This window comes from Prunus avium, chromosome 5, assembly GCF_965620075.1.
Source record: "Prunus avium chromosome 5, drPruAviu1.hap1.1, whole genome shotgun sequence".
Lineage (NCBI taxonomy): Eukaryota > Viridiplantae > Streptophyta > Magnoliopsida > Rosales > Rosaceae > Prunus > Prunus avium.
The window spans coordinates 29,088,959-29,107,933 of record NC_142288.1 but is presented as its reverse complement, the minus strand read 5'-3'; the positions used below and the strand labels follow the sequence as shown (position 1 = coordinate 29,107,933).

Sequence of the window (18,975 nt, the reverse complement as noted above, 5' to 3'; positions counted from 1 at the left end):
TTCCCTCGCTCAGAATTTAAGTCATTTTCACTGTCCCCTGTTTTAATTTGTTCATATTTTTTTTAAAAAACAAAATGTGAAGTTAATTGTGGATTAAAAGATTTGTAAAAATAAAATTACCAATTGTGCAAGAATTATTATATATTTGACACCTATGCAAACCTTGTGTATTCGGTGGGGTGTTTTCTGTTGTTGAATTTGAAAGGGAGTGGTAGTACATAACATTAGTGGGTGGTTTTCTTTCTAAATCTCTTTTTAAGTTGGTAATCATCATTGTCGAATCTTTGAGATGGCCAACAACTCGTTTGAACTTTGCGCTTAAGGGGGTTCCCAAAAGTAGTGTTAAAAGTTAAAAATCTAAGGTCAATAATATCATCCAAGAAAAGTAGCTTAAAATATCAGCTACCCACGTGGTAAATAATGGTGAGCATTGGATATATGAGTTGAAAAGAAATGTAAAGAGAGGTTATATGCCCATCTCATCTCATCTGAGTCTCCATGGTCTAGCCGACAAGAGGCTCTCATTTTGCGAAAAAAAGGAATTCAAAGTCCATGGCCACTCCCGGAAGATATGCGAGAGAGAGAGAGAGAGAGAGAAGGTCCGGAGGGGATAATGCCTTTGGAGGTCGTGTTTGCACGAACAACCATATTGGATCTTTGTGTTTGGCAAATTGCTAGTATTGCAGTTGCTGGTCATTTTACGTCATGCCCCAAAAAAAGTAAAGCCCTTCGTGCACAGGACAGGTGTATTATAATTCATTTAACATGATTATGGAATTCTTTACAACGATTTATCAACGGATTCCGCCAATCATAGAACATTTAAAATATATTATAGAGATTTATAACTTAAGTGATTAAGTGTTTATTCAGTAGTATCCGTGGTCGTGTGTTTTATTTGCTTGTATTCAAAAAGAAAACAAATAACCTATGTGTATAACCGAAAATTTCAATAGTAAATTCTACATGATGAGTTTTGCAAGATATAATTGGAGATAGGTATGAGAAAAAAGTTGAGTTGAGTTGTATGGTACTTTTTTAGGCAAACTTTTGTTGTTTAGCTAAAACTTGAAAAGAGGGTGATAAAGATAAAAAGAAAGAGTATAAGAAAAGGAATTGTTTTCTCCCATGTAACTTAGCGTGTATTTAACATAATTATAGCATAAATGTAGCTAAGTGTGTGAATAAACAGTGGTTTGTGTGCATGATTGATTGAGTCAATTGTTAAGCTGATTCCAAATGGGGAGGAAGACAGCTTCAAGGTCTCTGTGTGTTGTTCCCATTCCATATATCCTCTCATCTCATGACACTAGTTCAGGTCAAACTAAGCTTAGCTACCCCTTATGTCATATTTAATTTATAAAACATATATAAAGTGGAAAAACTTTGAGTCAATCTTCAAATTGGAATTGGGTCGATCTCATCAAGAGTTTAATTTTGCTAGGTTAATTGACAAAAGAAAACTCAAATTAAGCAGAAATTATGCAAATATTGCTTATCTAATATGTTCTTTTTTTATAATACGAGCGATACAATGAAAGGGGGTTTCTCACACACAGTATCAACATATTATGGGTGTTCGAATCTCAGACCACTGATCTACAAGTCAAGGGCATTTTTCACTATACTAGACGTCGTTGGCTTATCTAACATGTTCTAATTTTGATTAGATGACGTAAATGTATATTTTATTAAATAAAGGGGTGTCAGCCTAGCGTTGTGTAACAGTAATGTGACATAATGACAGCCCATATATTTTCATATTTCTTGGGTCACCGCAATATATAAATCAAAGTTTGACAAAATTTCACTTGAATGGCCCTAATTAATTGGTTACTTGAACGCAAAGGAAGTTTCATTGGAAGAAGAATGCTCGACAATGCTGCCCCCCCTCTCCGCATCAACTGGTCTTTGCCTTCCAAACCTTTATTTATTTGAAGCAATAAATAAACCACAATCTTCTGCTTCTTCTTCTTCTTCATGTTGTTGCTAAGCTTGTAATTATTCTACCACATTTTTGCTGTCAAAAACTTCCAAAACCCTCCAACCCCACATTTTTATCTGATCAAATTCTCTCTTCTGTTATTTTTTCTCCATGCACTGCTCTCTAATTTTCTTCCATTATTCTCTCCCCCACTACCATGCCTTCCAAGCTTTTCTCTCTCCTTTTTAGTCTCATGCTTTGGCTCTCTTTGCTCTTGTTTTCTGTCCATGGTTGGTTTCACATCGTTTCCAATAACAGCAGCACTGACCACGTTAACCCTACCGCTACTACTACTACTACTACTACTCAGCCATATGCTCTCGGCTCTCATCATCGCCAAACTTTGAGCAACCGGAAAGCACTTTTGGCAGCGAAATTCGACTTCACCCCGTTTGTCCGCCGGCATCACCAACAGCATCGCCTTAACAGACATGTGCCAGTCCGCCCTGAGCCTGGCGGAGCCGAGATAGACCCTCGTTATGGTTCTGAAATGCGCCTTGTTCCCACTGGTCCAAACCCATTGCACCATTGACAAGGTTTCTTTTTTCTTTTCTTTTTTTAAATTTTAAATCCACAAACGCAGATTTTGTGTATTCATGTTATTGTAATCAACCTCTTCATTCTTCAACCCCCACCCAAAAAAAAAAGGGAAAAGAAATCCCATAATGTGTAGTGAGATATTTATGCAATTAATTATTACTTGTATTATTTGTGAAAACTCCACCTTCAGATTAATATTAAATTTTGTTTAATGTATACTCCATTAATCAGATCACCATGTGCCTTACTAATCAATGTGAATGAGTACTCTGATTATCTTATCTCTTTACATACATATATTATTTAATTTTTCATGTATGCAAAATTTCGAATTTAGCTACAGAAATTAAGGAAGGATCGATCTTACTGAATTACATGATTTCTTCTTGGCTTGGCTGTCTCTAATGTAATCATTAATTAATTAATTAATTAATTATGGTCTGAAAGCAACTGGAGTGGTTGTGACGGCACGGCAAATTGTCACGGGAATCGGAACACATGAAAATTATATTAGTATTTTATTTGTGAGCAGAAGGAGAGAGCAATTCGAAATTAATAAGATTTATAATTTTGTATTTCCTGATGCATGGCTGATGCAAGGCTTACTAAAACAGGGTTGACTTAAGGTACAAATAGTTAATTAAGTTTATAATATTAAGATTTGAAGCCATAATGACTTGATTGATGACAGGTCATCATCATCTAATTTTCAAGGCCTTTCAATTTTTGGGTACGACCCGACCCTTTTTCGTTTGAGTGTTAGAGTGTGTTTAGAGTGAGAGAGCATGAAAAGGAAGGGATCTTCCCATTTTCAACATGGGGGTTGGCATTCCAGAAACTCTAAAGAAAAAAGAAAGAGAAAAGTCAAATATGTTAAACCACATGTTCTCTCTCATTAGACTTTTGCATTTTTTGCGGCTAATCTCGAGTTCACACGTGGTCCATGCTCATTGGGCTTTAGGAAATTATGATGGGCTTGAAAATTGAAGTGTGACAATTGGGAAAGTAGAAATTGTTCTTTTGGGTTGTGATTAATTTGTTCATGCTTGGTTTGGTTGGACTTCCTATAAGGTTAGTGGCCACAACTACACCACCAAAGTGGTGGAGGAGGCTAGGAATGTGGATTTTCCCTAGGAAAAAAATATATATATATATATACCAAAGTTCCAAAAAGAATATTCGATCTTAGGTTTCTTATGGGATAATAAGTTACATCAAATGGCGGTCCAATTTGATAAATGAGAAATTAGGCCACATATTTTAGGCATGGACCAATTTAGCTTGGTTTATCAAAATATGTTCAATTTTTTAATAATGGATCCGGATCTTCTACTTGTTTTTTCTCTGCTAAGATCCACTAGTCTTTTAATTTAAGCATGCCACATCGTTTAAAAAATATCCAACGTCTAGAAAACTTACAACATATTTTTGTTTTAAAATGAAAAACCTATGTTCTTTTGGCTGAGGAGTTCCAACTCAAATCAGGATTTTTCTTCACCATCCAGCCTCTAGAGTTCAAAAACCTAAACAATTATGGTGACAAGATATGGAACTAGGCTTAATATTATATTATGTCTATGAGATGAAATATATATAAAAAGTAATAACTTGGTTGGGAATTAGGCCCAAATTTCTGAATTTGGGCTTGAGAAACCTAAAGTGATTGTTGTAGCATAGGGCAGGGTTGGCTACACTGGAGCCCACCTGAACTCTATAGTGAGGGTCTTATTATGGCACTTAGATGAGGTTCTATTTCTTAACCGTTGGATCAAATTGGTTAGTTTGATCTAACGGTTAAAAGATAGGACCTCATCTATGGCACTCTCACCGTAGAACGACTACTAATTCCTGATGAAGGAAAAAGCAAACTCATTTACTTTAAGCCCAAATTTCCCAACTAGATAAAAGCAGAAAATTTGAATTTGATAAATATATATATGGCAGCCCAAAGCCAACATATCCTTTTCATTTGCGCATTTATATATTTTATTGTAGATTTGTGGATGCTAAAATTATACATCCGTGGTCATGACTGATTTGTATGTATGTATCAAGATTATTAATTGTATGTAGGCTAGCTCAACCGGCATCTCCAACTTTTCCTGTCAATTTTGAGGCCAAGTAAAGTGATTATGCCACTTCCATATTCTAGTGGCCCATTATTATTCTGATGATTTAATTTGTATACGGCAGGTACCTCTTAATTATGGAAAATAAAGAACATTGATCTCGTTTAAATGGGTGATTGATTGGTAATTTGGTCCAATACATGCATGAATCACGGAAGGCAGCCTACCACTACCCCTTAAAACGATCCATGGTTTCAATTTGACAAATTCGGCCTCATGCTGCAAAGGCATTGATACTTTTCAATTTGAAGTCCTCCCCGTAATTCACAATTCTCAGCATGCCATTATGAAAACCCCACTTTTTCTTTGGATTTTTTCTGTTCACATTTGTATTGGAAAAACAATATCTTTTGGGAGCTTTGCTGTCTCTTTGTGTGGATAATATGTCTCCAAAGAGGACGGTGGTGGCTTGTAGTGGATTAATCCTCATCCCACTAAAATTGTTTAACATTATAAACATGACATGACGCAAATAATCATACGAACAATAACATTACGGACACCAACTTGTTTACAAAAATGAATATATAGCAATGATTAGCTTTAGACTTGGAGCAGTTATGAAAATCCAATTAGGAATAATTATAATAATAATGGAAGTGTTTGATAAGATTTGAGGTGGGCAAAGCAGAGCAAGGATTTATGCTTGGTGAGTCACGATGATAAATAAGTATACAAGGAAGGAAGGAGATAATGGTTTTAAAACAGACACCGCCAGAAAACCACAAGGAAAGTCTTCCGTATACAAAGTTATATGAAAAAAGGGTGAGCGAAAGAAAGACCTAGTCAGTCAGTCAGAATTTCCATTCCAAGTTGCAAATAATACTTGGTCCAATAATCCACTTAATGTAGGACCTCAGTAGTTATTTCAGACTTCACCGAAACTACTTGCGGGTTGACTCAACAACCACTTGTTCCTCACTTCTCTCGTTGCTCCAATGTTACTTAGGAGGATCTTCAATCTTTTTACACTCAAAAACACAAACAATTTCCTCAATCTATTGTCAAGACTGACCCATCTCACGACCCAACAAGTATGTGCCTTTGACGATTTGATTTCTTGAATGAGAGAAAAGGTAATATAGTAACGTGTTATATTAATATAAATGGACGACATAGTTTATTTTTCTCTTATTAAGGAATAGTATTAATAAATATCTACTTATATTATAACATGCGTATAAGATTTGCCGCATGAGCGTACTACTGTAGTATTCTGTAATCACCTCCATATCAATACTTAAGTTGCAAGAAACATCTATTTAAGGAAAGCTGGTAACTCTTTTCCAATCTTTTGGTAACAAATTTTAAATGCAATCCTAATCTTCATTGTAAATTCAAATTAAGGTGAGAACATAAGCTAAAAAGGAATTTCCAAATACGATGCATGAATTTAGGGTTTAGGAATTTCATGACAATATAAATGTTTTCATGAATCATTTCTCTCTCTTTTATAGTTGTACATTACCAAACTTAAAAACTAGGGCAAGTCGACCTGAAATTCACCGGTCCACCCCCAACTCTCTCTCCATCCAAAAAAATAGAATATAAAAAAAGCTACCGGTCACCTAAACTCACACTTCACCTATATATATATATAATACATACACACCACCCCTACTTGAGCACTTAACCAATAAACACCGCAAAAATATCCCACCCCGCCATTTCCCGCTTTCCCCAAAACACAAAAACGACGAAACATGGACCGTCGTCTCCGTACAGGCACGGAATATCCCAGCTCGGACTGTCCGGCGCGCCTGAAACCCAAAGACCGGATGATCGCCTCCGTCTCGTCTCTGGTCGACATAGCCAGCCGCCTCTCCAAGAAGCTCAAGGCTAAGCCGAGGAGCGCTAATAACTCGAAAATCGCCCCCAAGTCATCGCCGATGAGGAAGCCGAAGCAGCTGATGTCGACCATAAGCAACAAGGCGATCACGTTCCTGCACAGGAAAAAGATTGGCGAGGAATCGGCGGGCGCCCACCACGAGGATAAGGAGGAAGAGTGGGGGGACGGCGGGGTCTGGCAGAGGTCGATCCTGATGGGGGACAAGTGCGAGCCGTTGGATTTCTCGGGCGCGATTTATTACGATAGTCACGGAAACCAGCTGAACGGAGCACCTCTCCGGTCCCCACGTGCGAGTCCCTTGCCTGGGTACCTCGAGAGGGCCGCTCATAAGAGAAACTGAAGAAGTCGCCGTTGAAATTTCAAATATATCATCGGAGAAGAATGAAAATTAAACAGAATGTTTCATGTTAATCTTCTCTGATTAATTGTTATGTTAATTAGTCTCTCGTTTTGTAGTTTCTTGGTAATTTCACAATACTGTTGTGTTGTGACGTGTCAGACATGTGGTTTTATTGGCGGGCGGGGGCTTGTTGTATGGTGTTTAGGGGCCACAGTTGACGTACAACGTCGTCGCCGTCGGATTTTGGTAGTTGAACTTCCCCTGTATGAACAGGGACTGGGATGCTGTGTACATATATTGGAGGAGACATTTGGATTTTGGCACCATTTTAAATTGTGGGTGACTAGTTTTAATAAAATATATGGCGTTGTGGGTTTTTTTAGTGTTCATTACCAAATTGAGTAATACCATGATGTTTTTTGTGTGGTTGGATTCTAAACCAACAAATTGAGTAATACCATAATGTTTTTTTGTTACCAAATAAGCTGATATGTTTCAATAGCGTATATGCTTTACATGGTTCTATTTATATCGTTAAATTCTATGTGAAACATATATGCTATTGAAAATGTATCGATAACATGCTGATTAATATGGAGATATATCTACCGCCCGTTATTTAATAATAAACAAATTTCCATAACCACCCAAAAAGAACCACTCTAATAAGCTTCGGAATCCATTCACATTGCATATGCCCCATTGTGATCCACTATACACTTGATGGGTCTCAAAATTGTGTGATGATCGTGTTTGAATATTTTATTATTACTAGTTTTGGGTTTGAGTTGAAATTTGAAACGGACATCATATTCCATATCCATGGTACTCTCTTCTTCTGTTGTCATTATCTTTAACGAAAGGCCAAGGTGGAGAGAGAACGGGGGGAACAAATCCCTCTCATGTCCTGTCATTTATAAAGCTGCTGCCATAGAAATATTTAACCAGTGCTTGCATTCGTATAGACTAAATTCAACTTGTATATTATTTTCAAATCGCAATGCATTATATTAATGAATTGATTCTCGCTTAGACTTGAGACTTTTATTTTTGGTATTTAATGAGAAACTCCCAAAAGGAAATGAGGGAGGGGAGTATGCATCAACGACTAAGTCCTCGTGTTTGACTCTCCTAGGGTCAACTCTGAGCAACTTTTGAGGGGAACATCAGTTTTCTTTCTTTCTTTTTTGTTTGAGAAAGAGAACATCAGCTATTTGTAAAAAGATTGTCTCAGAAGATTTGTATTCAAACTCAAACTTCTTCGGTGAGAAGATTTGAATTTAAACTTAGGTACAAAGAACGGACTGCTATTTTTTATGCCCGGACCCGGACCATGAGACACGTCGTTGATTTGTTACACTACGAAATTAAGTATTGGGTCTCTTTAGTAACTACCAAACATAATACTTGACATTTATTGTGGTCAACCAGATCAAATTTTATTTATATATATTTTTTAATTCTTCTTGTTTCGAATTTTCCGGTTCAAATAATTTTTAAAAAAACTCAAGAAAACATAAAAGAGAAAAAAGGGTTCAAATTTAAAGAGTTAAGTAATCCATGAACAAGATTGCACCACGAAAACCCATAACAGAAACAATCAACAGCAGCCCAGCCCAGACCATCTACCGAACTCAATAAAGCCTTTAAAATCCGAGCCCAAAAAGATTTATATATATATATATATAAAAAGAGAAACAAACCAAATACCAGACGTGACACGTAAGGAAAAAAACCCGGGTCCAACATATCTGCAGGCTCAACAATAAACCGGACCGGTGCCAAAAACAAAACGTAACAAAAAAAACATTAAAATTTCACAGCTTGATCGAACGGTCGTTAAGCTCCAGGAGCAGCATCCTTTACCTTACTATGCAAATACCCACCGTACTCTCGAGCATAATCCTTCACATGGCTCGCCGTGTCGTAAATCCGGCTCCTCGCGTAGTCGACCCGGTCCGAACCGGGCGGGTGCATTCCCTTGAAGTACCTGTACATCCAAGATGAACCGGCCACCGCCGCCGCTCCGAAGCCGCACATGGAGACGAACCCGGCGACGGTCAGGAAGAGGAGGGCGCCGATTGGGACCCATATGGGGCTGGAGATAATGATTAGAGGCGTGAACAAGATCAGGCCCATAATTGTGGCGGTGAAGGTGAGGCCGGTGAGGAGGAGGAGAATGGCGCCGGAGACGAGGAGCGTCAAGAAACCGACGAGCTGGGTTGAGTTCGGGGCATTTCCTTGGAGTCTACGTAGGAATGTGGAAGCATTTGTAGAGGCCAGGTTGTTGGTGTTGGTGGGTCTTGGGACTCTCTGCGGTTGCTGCTGCTGGGTTTGGGTTTGGTTTTGGTGACGGTCCGCCATGGATGATCGAGAGAGAAGTGAAGCTAGTGAGAGAGAGGTGCGGGATATTAAGAAAGAGGTGATGGGGTTTCAAGGGACAGGTGTGGGGAGGATTTGAGGTTGGAGACATGCAGGGGGACACGTGGAGGGAGACAAGTTTGGTGTGTCCTAGATGAGTGTTGGAGACTACTTGACCTTTTCTATGTATTAGAATTCGGTGGGGTATTCTTGTGTGGTGCAGGTGCAGGTATACTGTCCAAATTTTTATGTGTATAATTAGACGGTGTTTAGGTTGATGATCTAGATGATTGAGATAATTAAGATATACTTAATGGCTTAATCTTGGTGAGCTGAATTAATAGCATGAATGGAGGAGGTGGCCTAGCTAGCTGTATGATATGTACGACAGGCAACTAAGATGAAGAGGAGCAAAAATAATGCAGCAACAAAACCCACAACATTATTTGTATCCACCTTGTTCTCCTTCTCAGCAACAAAATCCACACAAGGCAGAGGCATGCTCTTTTTGTTCAACCCTACTTCTGTGTCAGCAATTTCAGAATTGTTGTCTTTGGTCAATTTGGGATTTGTTGCAGGAACACTCACTTCTGGTGATGAAGCAGGGTCTTCTTCTTGTGTCTCCCCCTCAAATTCAATCTTGTTGTAATTTTGGGTTGAATTCATTAATACCCTCTGGTGGTCAAATGGCTTTGGCATAGAGTATTGATCTGTTGTTGATTTGACTGAATCACTAAATGAGACTCTTCTCCTCCCTCTAGATAAACTTGTTGGTGTCTTGGAGGATGGAGAAGAAGAACTGGTTCTACTGTCACCTTTGTTTCTCAGAATGGAAGTCTTCTTCACTGGAACCATTGATGTGGAAAACCTGCGAACCAGACCTTTCTTGCTCAGGGAGTTTCCTCCAGAAGACCTATCTGATAATGAAATGGCATCTGACTCATCCTTGCTTCTTCCCCACCTCTTAATTCTATGTATGAAACCAGATTTCTTGTTGATATTTCTTTGGCTACTTGAAGAGGAGCTGTCAATGGTGGTAGTCTCAATTTCATCGCTCAAACTAGTTGAAGATGTGTGAGAAGAAGGGCTATCGTAACTTGGATTTGATGATATCAATGGTTCATTTTTCTCATGAGATTTATGGCTTGAACTGTTGTGGATTTGGGTTTCAAATCTCAAGCAAGTGTAGAGCCAGGGCTGGTACACACGTTCTTGGACCATTTCAAATTTGTTTTTCTGCAGCCTTTCAAATTGCCTTGAGAGGTCCTCATTGGTATGCCTCAACCTGCTTATTTCTTCTTCAACCTTGGCAACGGTTTCACTCTGCAAGAAAAACATATGGTGTGTGTTACAAATTTTTAGCTAGTGTTTCAAGTAAAGAAGCCCTCTGTTTCAATAAATTTGTTAAGCCTAAACTATTAAAGAATTTATATCTACCTCAGTCATGCTGGACAGGGTACTTATTCTGGCTTGAGCAGAGACCAACTTGACTGCCAGTTCCCTCTTTTCTAGCTCAAGCTCTTTGTTTCTCCTCTTCATCTTTAAAACTTCCAACTCAACATTTTTAACAGCTTTGAGCTTCTTCTCAGCTATGGCATCTCTGACTGAGATTTCATCCTTGGGAAAGCTGGAAACTTGTTCTTCCATCACCAACAGCCTTCCCTTCATAATGCTGCTCTCATTAGAATCCATCTTCTTCTGCATTTCTGCTATCATCTTCTTTGCCATCTCTAGCTGCTTCTTTGCCAAAAGACACTGCTTGGCATCTTCCTGAAGAGCCTTCCTCTCAGCCTGCAAAGAAGCAATGGTGACATTAAGCATGCCAATCTCTGCAGACTTGTCCTCCATATGCCTTTGCAAGTGAGCCATGTACGATTGCTCTTCTTTCAGAACACATAATTCTAGCAGTTTATTTTCAAGCCTCACTTTCCTCTGCTGCAGCTCCTTTACCAAGAGCTCTATTTCACTCAGACTGTTCATTTGTTTGCTTCTAAATATTTCAGCCGCCTCCTCATCTTCCATCTCTCCTTCGTTCTGTTGCTGTTGGAAGTTTGAGCCATCATTCTCTGAAGTACAAGAAAGCACCATCAATTACCACATGAATTAACATACAAGAAAACTGGGAAACACTAAACAAATTTGATAAAGTCACTTCCTTTAAGACAGAAACAAGGCCAAAACAATATGAAAACAGCAAAAAGAGTGCAGCTTTTTTCCTTTTGCTGCAACAAATGACAAAGAATGAAGTACCTGGAGGCTTGATGGCGGCAGAGTCCAGTTGCTTCCAGGTGGAGTTGCTGTTTTTGTGTGAAACTGCATATGCTGCAATTGAAGCCACAGCCAGAAAGCTTATTTTGATTATCATGTAGGCCTCACAGGAGTTTCAGGAACTCTGAAATTCAGTGTGTTATTTCACCATCAAAATATGTGAAGATACAAAGCTTGTAGTGGTTCATCTTATCCGAGACAATGGCATTTAACGTGTTTCCATTTCTCTGAGATTTTTTTCTTCCCCTTTTTTCTTGGTGGGAATGAGGACAGAGTGTGTGAAGAAGACCAAGCCGGCTATTTGCACAAATGATGAGAATATATATGAACGCAAATGAATTGGTTGGTCCCATTTGGTTTAGCAGGTAGCAGAAGAGTTGATGAGATCAAAATAGAGGGAGCACAAGACAAGTAGGATATTTTTGCTAGTCCCATCCCTTCCCATCCCATGGATTGGGAGGAAGCCATCACTCAAAAAGGTCATTAGCATTCGTACGGGGTCCATACATAATTAGGAACACCTTTTCATATAAATTTTTTTTATTTTATAATTTCTTTAAAATTTAAAATACTTTATTAAGATTTTCATTGATAATTCGACATTTTTCTTTTGATATATCCTTCAAAATTAATAATACAAAAATTACGTAAGCCAAAAAAATAAAAAATAAAAACTTAAAAACGAAAAAGAAAAACAGCGGAATAAGGAATAGCATTCTCCCTCTTTTAATCGGAAACTTGTCAAAACCCAAAAGCTTTAAACTTGATCAATACGACACCCTAATTTCCGTTAGTAAAACCCTCCACGGCATCCACTCCTTCACCACTAACAAGTTAACAACAGTTCCTTCTCTTTCTTTCCACCGGAAAATCAATACCCTAGCGACTGATTCTCGCGCTCCATGGATGCGCGTCGCGCCTCACGAACCGTGATCGACCCCAAGGTCCGCCAAGTCGGCTTCTTCACCCCTAACGCCGAAACCGCACCCAGTCGGACCCTGTCCGGTCCGGTAATCACGAGCTCACCTCCTCTCTCCGAATCTCCGGCGAGCAACTCCCTCTATCCCGTCATGATCCCTCCGTCGCGTCACCTTTCCGATACCGTCGCGATCCGTACGGCCGCCTTGCCGGTGCCAGAATCGGCGTCACGGCGCAAGGAAGCCGGGGAGCGCGTGCCGGTGGGCAGCTACAACCCCTCGGAGTCGATGTTAGGTACCTCGCCTTCTAGTCGGGTTGGAGATGCGTCACTCGAGTTCTCGGACGAGTCATCGGTCCGATGGTATCGGCGGAGCGACTCCGGAAAGTTGGCTTCGAGTTTTCCCGGCGAAGGATTCGACTCGGCCACAGTGAAAGCTCCTCTTGAAGTTCCTGGTAATTGATTGCTTATGGTCACTGAATTTCTACTTGCTTCGTGCTTGTGTGAATTGCATTCAGAAATTGAATTATTGAATTTAAGTAACTGCATTGGTGTATGATTTGTTGCTGCGTTTATATAAGTTAATTAAAGATTGCAAATTCGCAATGCAAATTGGCTTAGGTAAGAGTATGTGCTAATTAGGTTGGCTATTTCTTGCAGAAAAGAGCGGAGAGGAGGTTTCAAAGGAGCAAAAGGAATTTCCATCAAATTCAGAACCCTTGAAGTCCAAGACAACAACAAAAGCTGAAAGGCGTGCCTTGCAGGAGGCTCAACGCGCTGCAAAAGCTGCTGCTAAAGGTGATTTAGCTTCTATTGCCTTGTTAATGTGATTTAGCTGCTCAAAAATCAAATTCTTACAATCGATTTTTATGAATGTATTTTGTGGCTTGTTTTCATTCGTATGTGTTACAAAGGAACTATTGAAGTACTTGTTAATTGCGTTGGGGCGTGTAAACATCATCTCATAAGTTTTAACTAAGATTAAGTTAGAACAAGTCTAACCATGTATTAACTATGAATTACTTTCTGTTTCTTTACGTTTTTAATTTTGGATTTTTCTCTGTGTGTTTGGAATTCCCCTTAATACGATCCATGTATCAACTGTTTTTATGTTTCCCATCCATTATAAATTACAGCTGAGGGGAAAAAACCTGCTGCTGTATATCGGGGTGGGGCTCCTGGTAAACCTGCAAAGCAGTCTGTGCAAAAGAAGGATCCTCCTCCAGTTGCGTCTTCGGTGGCTGCTTCTGACAAGAAGGGGGGCGATCGACCACCAGAGAAAGAAAGGAAGAAAGATGTTCCTCCTCCACGTATGCAGTTTGATGATAAGAACCGAGTGGATAAGGCAAAAAGGCGTGCAGTGGTCAATCAGACTGAAGCTAAAAACAGAGTTGAATTGTTCCGGCATTTGCCTCAATATGAACATGGAACTCAACTTCCTGATCTTGAGTCAAAGTTTTTCCAACTTGATCCTATGCATCCTGCCATTTATAAGGTATTTATTTTAGGAAACTAGTTATTGTTAGTTCATCATTTTTGGTCTGTCTTGTAAATCATCATCCACATGGCTGATAATGTATATATAAATGTGGACATTTGTCAGGTTGGACTGCAGTATTTGGCTGGAGAAATATCTGGGGGTAATGCTCGTTGTATCGCAATGCTTCAAGCGTTTCAGGAAGCCATTAGAGACTACACCACACCTCCAGAGAAAACCCTTGTCAGAGATTTAACAGCAAAAATTAGTAGTTATGTCTCATTTTTCATTGAATGCAGGCCACTTTCGATTAGCATGGGAAATGCAATCAGGTTTCTGAAGAGTCGTATTGCCAAATTGCCCTTGACTCTATCTGAATCTGAAGCGAAATCTACACTTTGTTCAGAAATTGACCGTTTTATAAATGAGAAGATAATACTTGCGGATAAGGTGATAGTTAGGCATGCTGCTACGAAGGTCAGGGACGGGGATGTTCTTCTCACATATGGATCATCGTGTGTTGTTGAGATGATTCTGCTATATGCCCATGAACTCGGGAAACAGTTCCGTGTTGTGGTAGTAGACTCACGTCCAAAGCTTGAAGGCCAAGCATTACTTCGTAGGCTGGTGGCAAAGGGTCTGAGTTGTACATATACTCATATAAATGCTGTGTCTTATATCATGCATGAAGTAACACGAGTGTTTTTGGGAGCTGCCTCGGTATTATCTAATGGAACTGTATATTCGAGAGTAGGAACTGCTTGTGTTGCTATGGTTGCTCATGCATTTTGTGTTCCAGTCTTAATTTGCTGTGAAGCTTATAAGTTTCATGAAAGGGTACAGCTTGATTCAATTTGCTCTAACGAACTAGGTATGTTGGTTCTTGTATGTGCTCTGAGCTTGCGTATTCCTGTTGCTTGTTTTTGTACATATTTTTCCTCCTGAAAATGACTTATGTAGCATGTTCGTATTTCTTTCAGGTGACCCAGAAGCTATTGCGAAGGTTTCTGGAAGAACTGATGTAAATTATCTGGATAATTGGGCTAATAAGGAAAATCTGCAACTTCTGAATTTAATGTAAGCTTTCATATGGTTCAATATAAAGAATGAAAACTTGTTAACACTGTCTATAGAATGATTCTTAATTCACTTCTTCATGTGTAACAGGTATGATGCTACTCCATCAGATTATATATCTATGATTGTCACAGATTACGGCATGGTAAGTAATTTTTGGCTTTTGCATTTATATTTCGTTTTTATTTTTACCTAGCTATAACTATGTTTTGGCCCAATTGTTGGCATATGATACAGCCGGTTATCTCTTTTTAGAAGTAATGGTTTTAGCCTATTATGTGTCAAATACGCACATAAAAGACAATTATCCATTGCTTTAGTTATTGTATTATGTGCCCAGATGCATGTATCTAGAATCACATATTTCAGTTGCATCTTGATTCTTGGGCAGTAAAGTTGTGCATAGTGTTCTTGATGTGTAAGAATTTTCTTGATTACTAGTTTTCACAGTTTTGTTTTTAATGTTACTGCAGATTCCACCCACAAGCGTGCCTGTCATTGTGCGCGAATATGGGAGAGAGCACTTATGGACATAGGAAACTTTAAAGCAGAGCGACGTTGGAGGAAGAAAAATAGTTACATGTTCTGTGGTAGGATTCATTTTACAGGCCGGTGGTTGTCATGCACGGGGGAATAAAACTTGATTTTTTTGTAAACATTTGATAAGGAGCTCCTGCGAAATGAAACATTAATTTTGGGGTTGAAAGACGCAGAGGTAGCTGGGTTTAAAATTTTGTTGGTAAATACGACTCAGTGAAGAGTGCATTGTATAGCCTCTCCTGACAGTTGTGGAGGTGGTTTCATGTATCACGTATGTTTTGGAATATCTTGTTGCATTTTTGACCTGAATTTTGTCGAGATAATTGAATTATAGTGTTATAGTTAAGGTGTCATGTTTTCAACGAATTATCTCTGTTTGGTCCTGCTGAGAAGATGCAAGATCTTAAATTGCTAAACTATAAAATATGAATTACAGAAAATGGGAAAGGTTAGGAGAGGAAGAAATGAGGGTAAAAAATGTTCGAATAAGTCATAAAACAAATTCATATGGGCGAAGACTAAATCTGCGACTCTGCAGAACCTGAAATCTACTCTTCCCAATCATCAGATGATATTTGATTGTCTCCATCTCTGGTTAGCATTATCACAATTTTCAACTGTACATCCGATCCGAATATGAAATTGTGGCCTAATTAATACGTACAACATAGCATTTCGAAATGCTTAAAATGTAATTTCCCCTCTTTTTAAGTGGGATTAGCAGTTGGCATGTCAATATATATATGACCTAGATCATCAGTGTTCCCTTCAGTATTTTTGTTTCTTCTCAGAGCCAGGAGTGGTATTATCAGCTGTAGCTGCAGTTGTTGCCAATTCCATCAACCGCTCAAAATCTATTTCAGTTGTCTTATACTTCAGTTTCATCCCACCTTGTAGCCATGACCTTATGCAAAGCAGAGCTTGCGTGCTATCATGCGGCATACAAAACCGCTGCTTGTAAATTTCATCACCTTTGCCACAGAAAAGTTCTTCAGGTGCCACTGAAACTGCCTGCACTGCCAAGAAATCCCGAGCCATCAGAGAAAGCCGTGGGTAGCGCATACTATTGACCTTCCACCACTCCAGAACATCTGTTGCTATTGGAGCCGGAGGCTCCGACAGATATTGAGTGAGCTCATCAGTTGCGCTACTCATGTTTGCCCTTCTTTTCTTTCTTGCTATTTCCTCTGCAAAAGAGACATTGCATCCCTCTTCTAGTTCTTGAGCACTGTATCCACTAGTCATGGATGGGAAATGACTCGTCGAGTAATTTCTAATGAAATGAGTTCTCGCTTCGTCGAGAAAATTTTCTGCGTTGAGGCTCTCAGGAATTAGCTCTCCTTTGATTCGAGGATCAAGAACTGCGGTCATGTATATGATTATGTTGCAAACTTGGTTATTGTAACCTCTAACCTTTTCGGCCATTTCTTTAGCAGCATTTCTTAACAAGTCTGGGTAAAGGTGAGAATCTCTGCAAGCAGCAATTGTCTCAGAAATGTGATCCATGAAGAAAAGAACCAGCCCAACAGTGGGCAACTTGTTCGTGCACATGTTGTTTGTGGTTTTGTAGAATGGTTGTAGATATCGATGGACATTATTGACTGCATTCTTCTCTGCAGAGCTCAGCAGCATCCTACTGCCTAGCGTCTCATACTTCCTGATAACAGCATCCATAGACTTAGAAGCCTGCATTAAAAGAAAAGATAGAAACAATGTCACCTCAGCCACTTAATCACCGACTAAAGTGGAGAGAGAGGGAGAGAGAGAGAGAGAGAGAGAGAGAGTTAAGGATAACTACACAGCCCATGGTTCATTTAAAGATGTTGTCCAATATCATGTAATTTCTTCATAGCGTACCTTGCACACAATGTCTAGCATTTGATAATTGCCGCTCCACCGTGTTGATGTATCAAGCGGCATTTTCCATGTACTTTCCTGGTAAGCTGCTGTGAATTGAGTAAAATCCTCCGACATCTCTGAGGATGCATTTAACCCTATTGCAAACTCTCGAATCTTAGAGATCACCGGCTTTGTGGTTCTCAATCCATCATCTATGATCAAGTTCAAAACATGAGCAGAACAGGGGATATAACAGAAGGGCCCCACCTTCTGATCATCCAAGTAACCATGCATGGAACTTTGACTATTATCATGGGTGCATGATAGGACTCTATTCTCTATGTTGTACAGCCTAAGAACCTTCACTAGGGAATGATAGATCTCGGCACCACCACAAGGGTAAGGTATGTGACAGATATCAAGCATCATCTTTTGGAAAGACCAATTCTCGTCAATCCAATGGCATGTGACACTCATATAATAGATTTCCTCATATGAAGTCCAAAATTCAAGCGTTATAGAGACCTTCGAAGAAACATGTTCCAAAGATGCTCTTACCACTTCCTTCATACTCCTGAAAACTTCATGAAATGTGTTTCTGTACTCCCCGCTTGACCATAGTTGTATTGATGGATTTAAAAACTTATACGAGTTTGCTAGCCACTTTTCTTCCAATGTTGCTGGAGGTAGAGAAGCTAAGACTAGCCACTTAACAAGCAACCAATTTAAATGGTTGTAATCCACTTGTGGTGCTTTTGATTGAGGTTGATGTTTCCTGACTACAGTGATGGGTGGTGGTGCTGAACTGGTGACAACATCACCTGACTTATCATAACCCGGATGGCGATTACTTAGGTGCCTTCCCAGATTACCTTCAACAACAAAAGAAAGATTAGTAATATGATAAGCTTAACCCTACCATAAGCTATTGACAAATCCACTCCAATATCGGAATCGCACATTGAGAATGAATGAACCAATGAAAATCCCTACATGAAGAACTTGAGCTTCTTACAAATCTGATAATCATAGAATTGTAGCTTGATAACGTACGATCTAGACTCTCTGGACTATCACGACCCTAAAATTTTGAAGGCACAAAGAACAAAAGCAACTATTTTGCAGGCCCAAAGAAGTTACCAGTGGCAGTTGCAATAGAATAGCTTTGTCCACAAAACTTGCACCTGCGACTTTTTCCGTCAGCAGCTGTCTCGAAAAACTTGAGATAAACTGATGTCATAGTCTTCTTTCTTGGTTTCGCTGAAGGAGTAGCATTTCCCTGTTCTGAGGAGCTCAAACCAATATCTACAGAATCAATGGTTGGAATGAGCCCCATGTCCATCATAGATTTGGGTTCCACATCTAATCCACCAAGAAACAAAAGAAAACCATCAAAGATCATAGACATTAAAGTTTGAATGCAAAAGGGTCAAAAAGAAGTAAACTTTCACATATATAGACTATAGTAATTCATCATCCAATACAATTCAACACTCTCATGACTTAGCAATCTAATAACAAAATATGAATCTAATTACAAGTTGTGAAAGTCAGCTCAGGGAGCATTTGAAGTACAAAAATTGCAAATTGGCAATTTGGTGGGATAAGTACCTTTGAAGGTTTTAAAAGCGTTACTTGCACCCCAGTCCATTTTA

The 18,975-nt window shown here is 39.2% G+C and overlaps 5 protein-coding genes across 5 annotated transcripts; 2 read left to right on the top strand and 3 right to left on the bottom strand.

Annotated features, from left to right (window-relative positions):
* Positions 1–6,237: 6,237 nt before the first annotated feature.
* LOC110754072 (uncharacterized) lies at positions 6,238–7,218 on the top strand. Its single transcript, XM_021955072.2, has one exon. It carries the CDS (start codon positions 6,357–6,359, stop codon positions 6,840–6,842), a length of 486 nt encoding a protein of 161 aa, XP_021810764.1. The 5' UTR covers positions 6,238–6,356; the 3' UTR covers positions 6,843–7,218.
* A 1,269-nt stretch (positions 7,219–8,487) lies between these two features.
* On the bottom strand, positions 8,488–9,516 carry LOC110754167 (oleosin G-like). The gene has a single exon (XM_021955201.2). It carries the CDS (start codon positions 9,204–9,206, stop codon positions 8,682–8,684), a length of 525 nt encoding a protein of 174 aa, XP_021810893.2. The 5' UTR covers positions 9,207–9,516; the 3' UTR covers positions 8,488–8,681.
* Positions 9,517–9,566: 50 nt separating this feature from the next.
* On the bottom strand, positions 9,567–11,776 carry LOC110754166 (protein CHUP1, chloroplastic-like). Its single transcript, XM_021955200.2, has 3 exons — positions 11,454–11,776; positions 10,641–11,269; positions 9,567–10,526 (listed from the first exon to the last, which is right to left on the bottom strand). The coding sequence occupies exons 1-3, from the start codon at positions 11,566–11,568 to the stop codon at positions 9,567–9,569; spliced, it is 1,704 nt and encodes a 567-aa protein (XP_021810892.2). The 5' UTR covers positions 11,569–11,776.
* Positions 11,777–12,185: 409 nt separating this feature from the next.
* Positions 12,186–15,827, top strand: LOC110754090 (NagB/RpiA/CoA transferase-like superfamily protein). Its single transcript, XM_021955102.2, has 7 exons — positions 12,186–12,842; positions 13,048–13,185; positions 13,524–13,882; positions 13,991–14,735; positions 14,845–14,941; positions 15,032–15,086; positions 15,415–15,827. Exons 1-7 carry the CDS (start codon positions 12,374–12,376, stop codon positions 15,475–15,477), a joined length of 1,926 nt encoding a protein of 641 aa, XP_021810794.2. The 5' UTR covers positions 12,186–12,373; the 3' UTR covers positions 15,478–15,827.
* A 196-nt stretch (positions 15,828–16,023) lies between these two features.
* On the bottom strand, positions 16,024–18,971 carry LOC110754091 (BED zinc finger and hAT dimerization domain-containing protein). The gene is made up of 4 exons (XM_021955105.2): positions 18,932–18,971; positions 18,461–18,682; positions 17,339–18,192; positions 16,024–17,167 (listed from the first exon to the last, which is right to left on the bottom strand). Exons 1-4 carry the CDS (start codon positions 18,969–18,971, stop codon positions 16,250–16,252), a joined length of 2,034 nt encoding a protein of 677 aa, XP_021810797.2. The 3' UTR covers positions 16,024–16,249.
* Between the last annotated feature and the right edge of the window lie 4 nt (positions 18,972–18,975).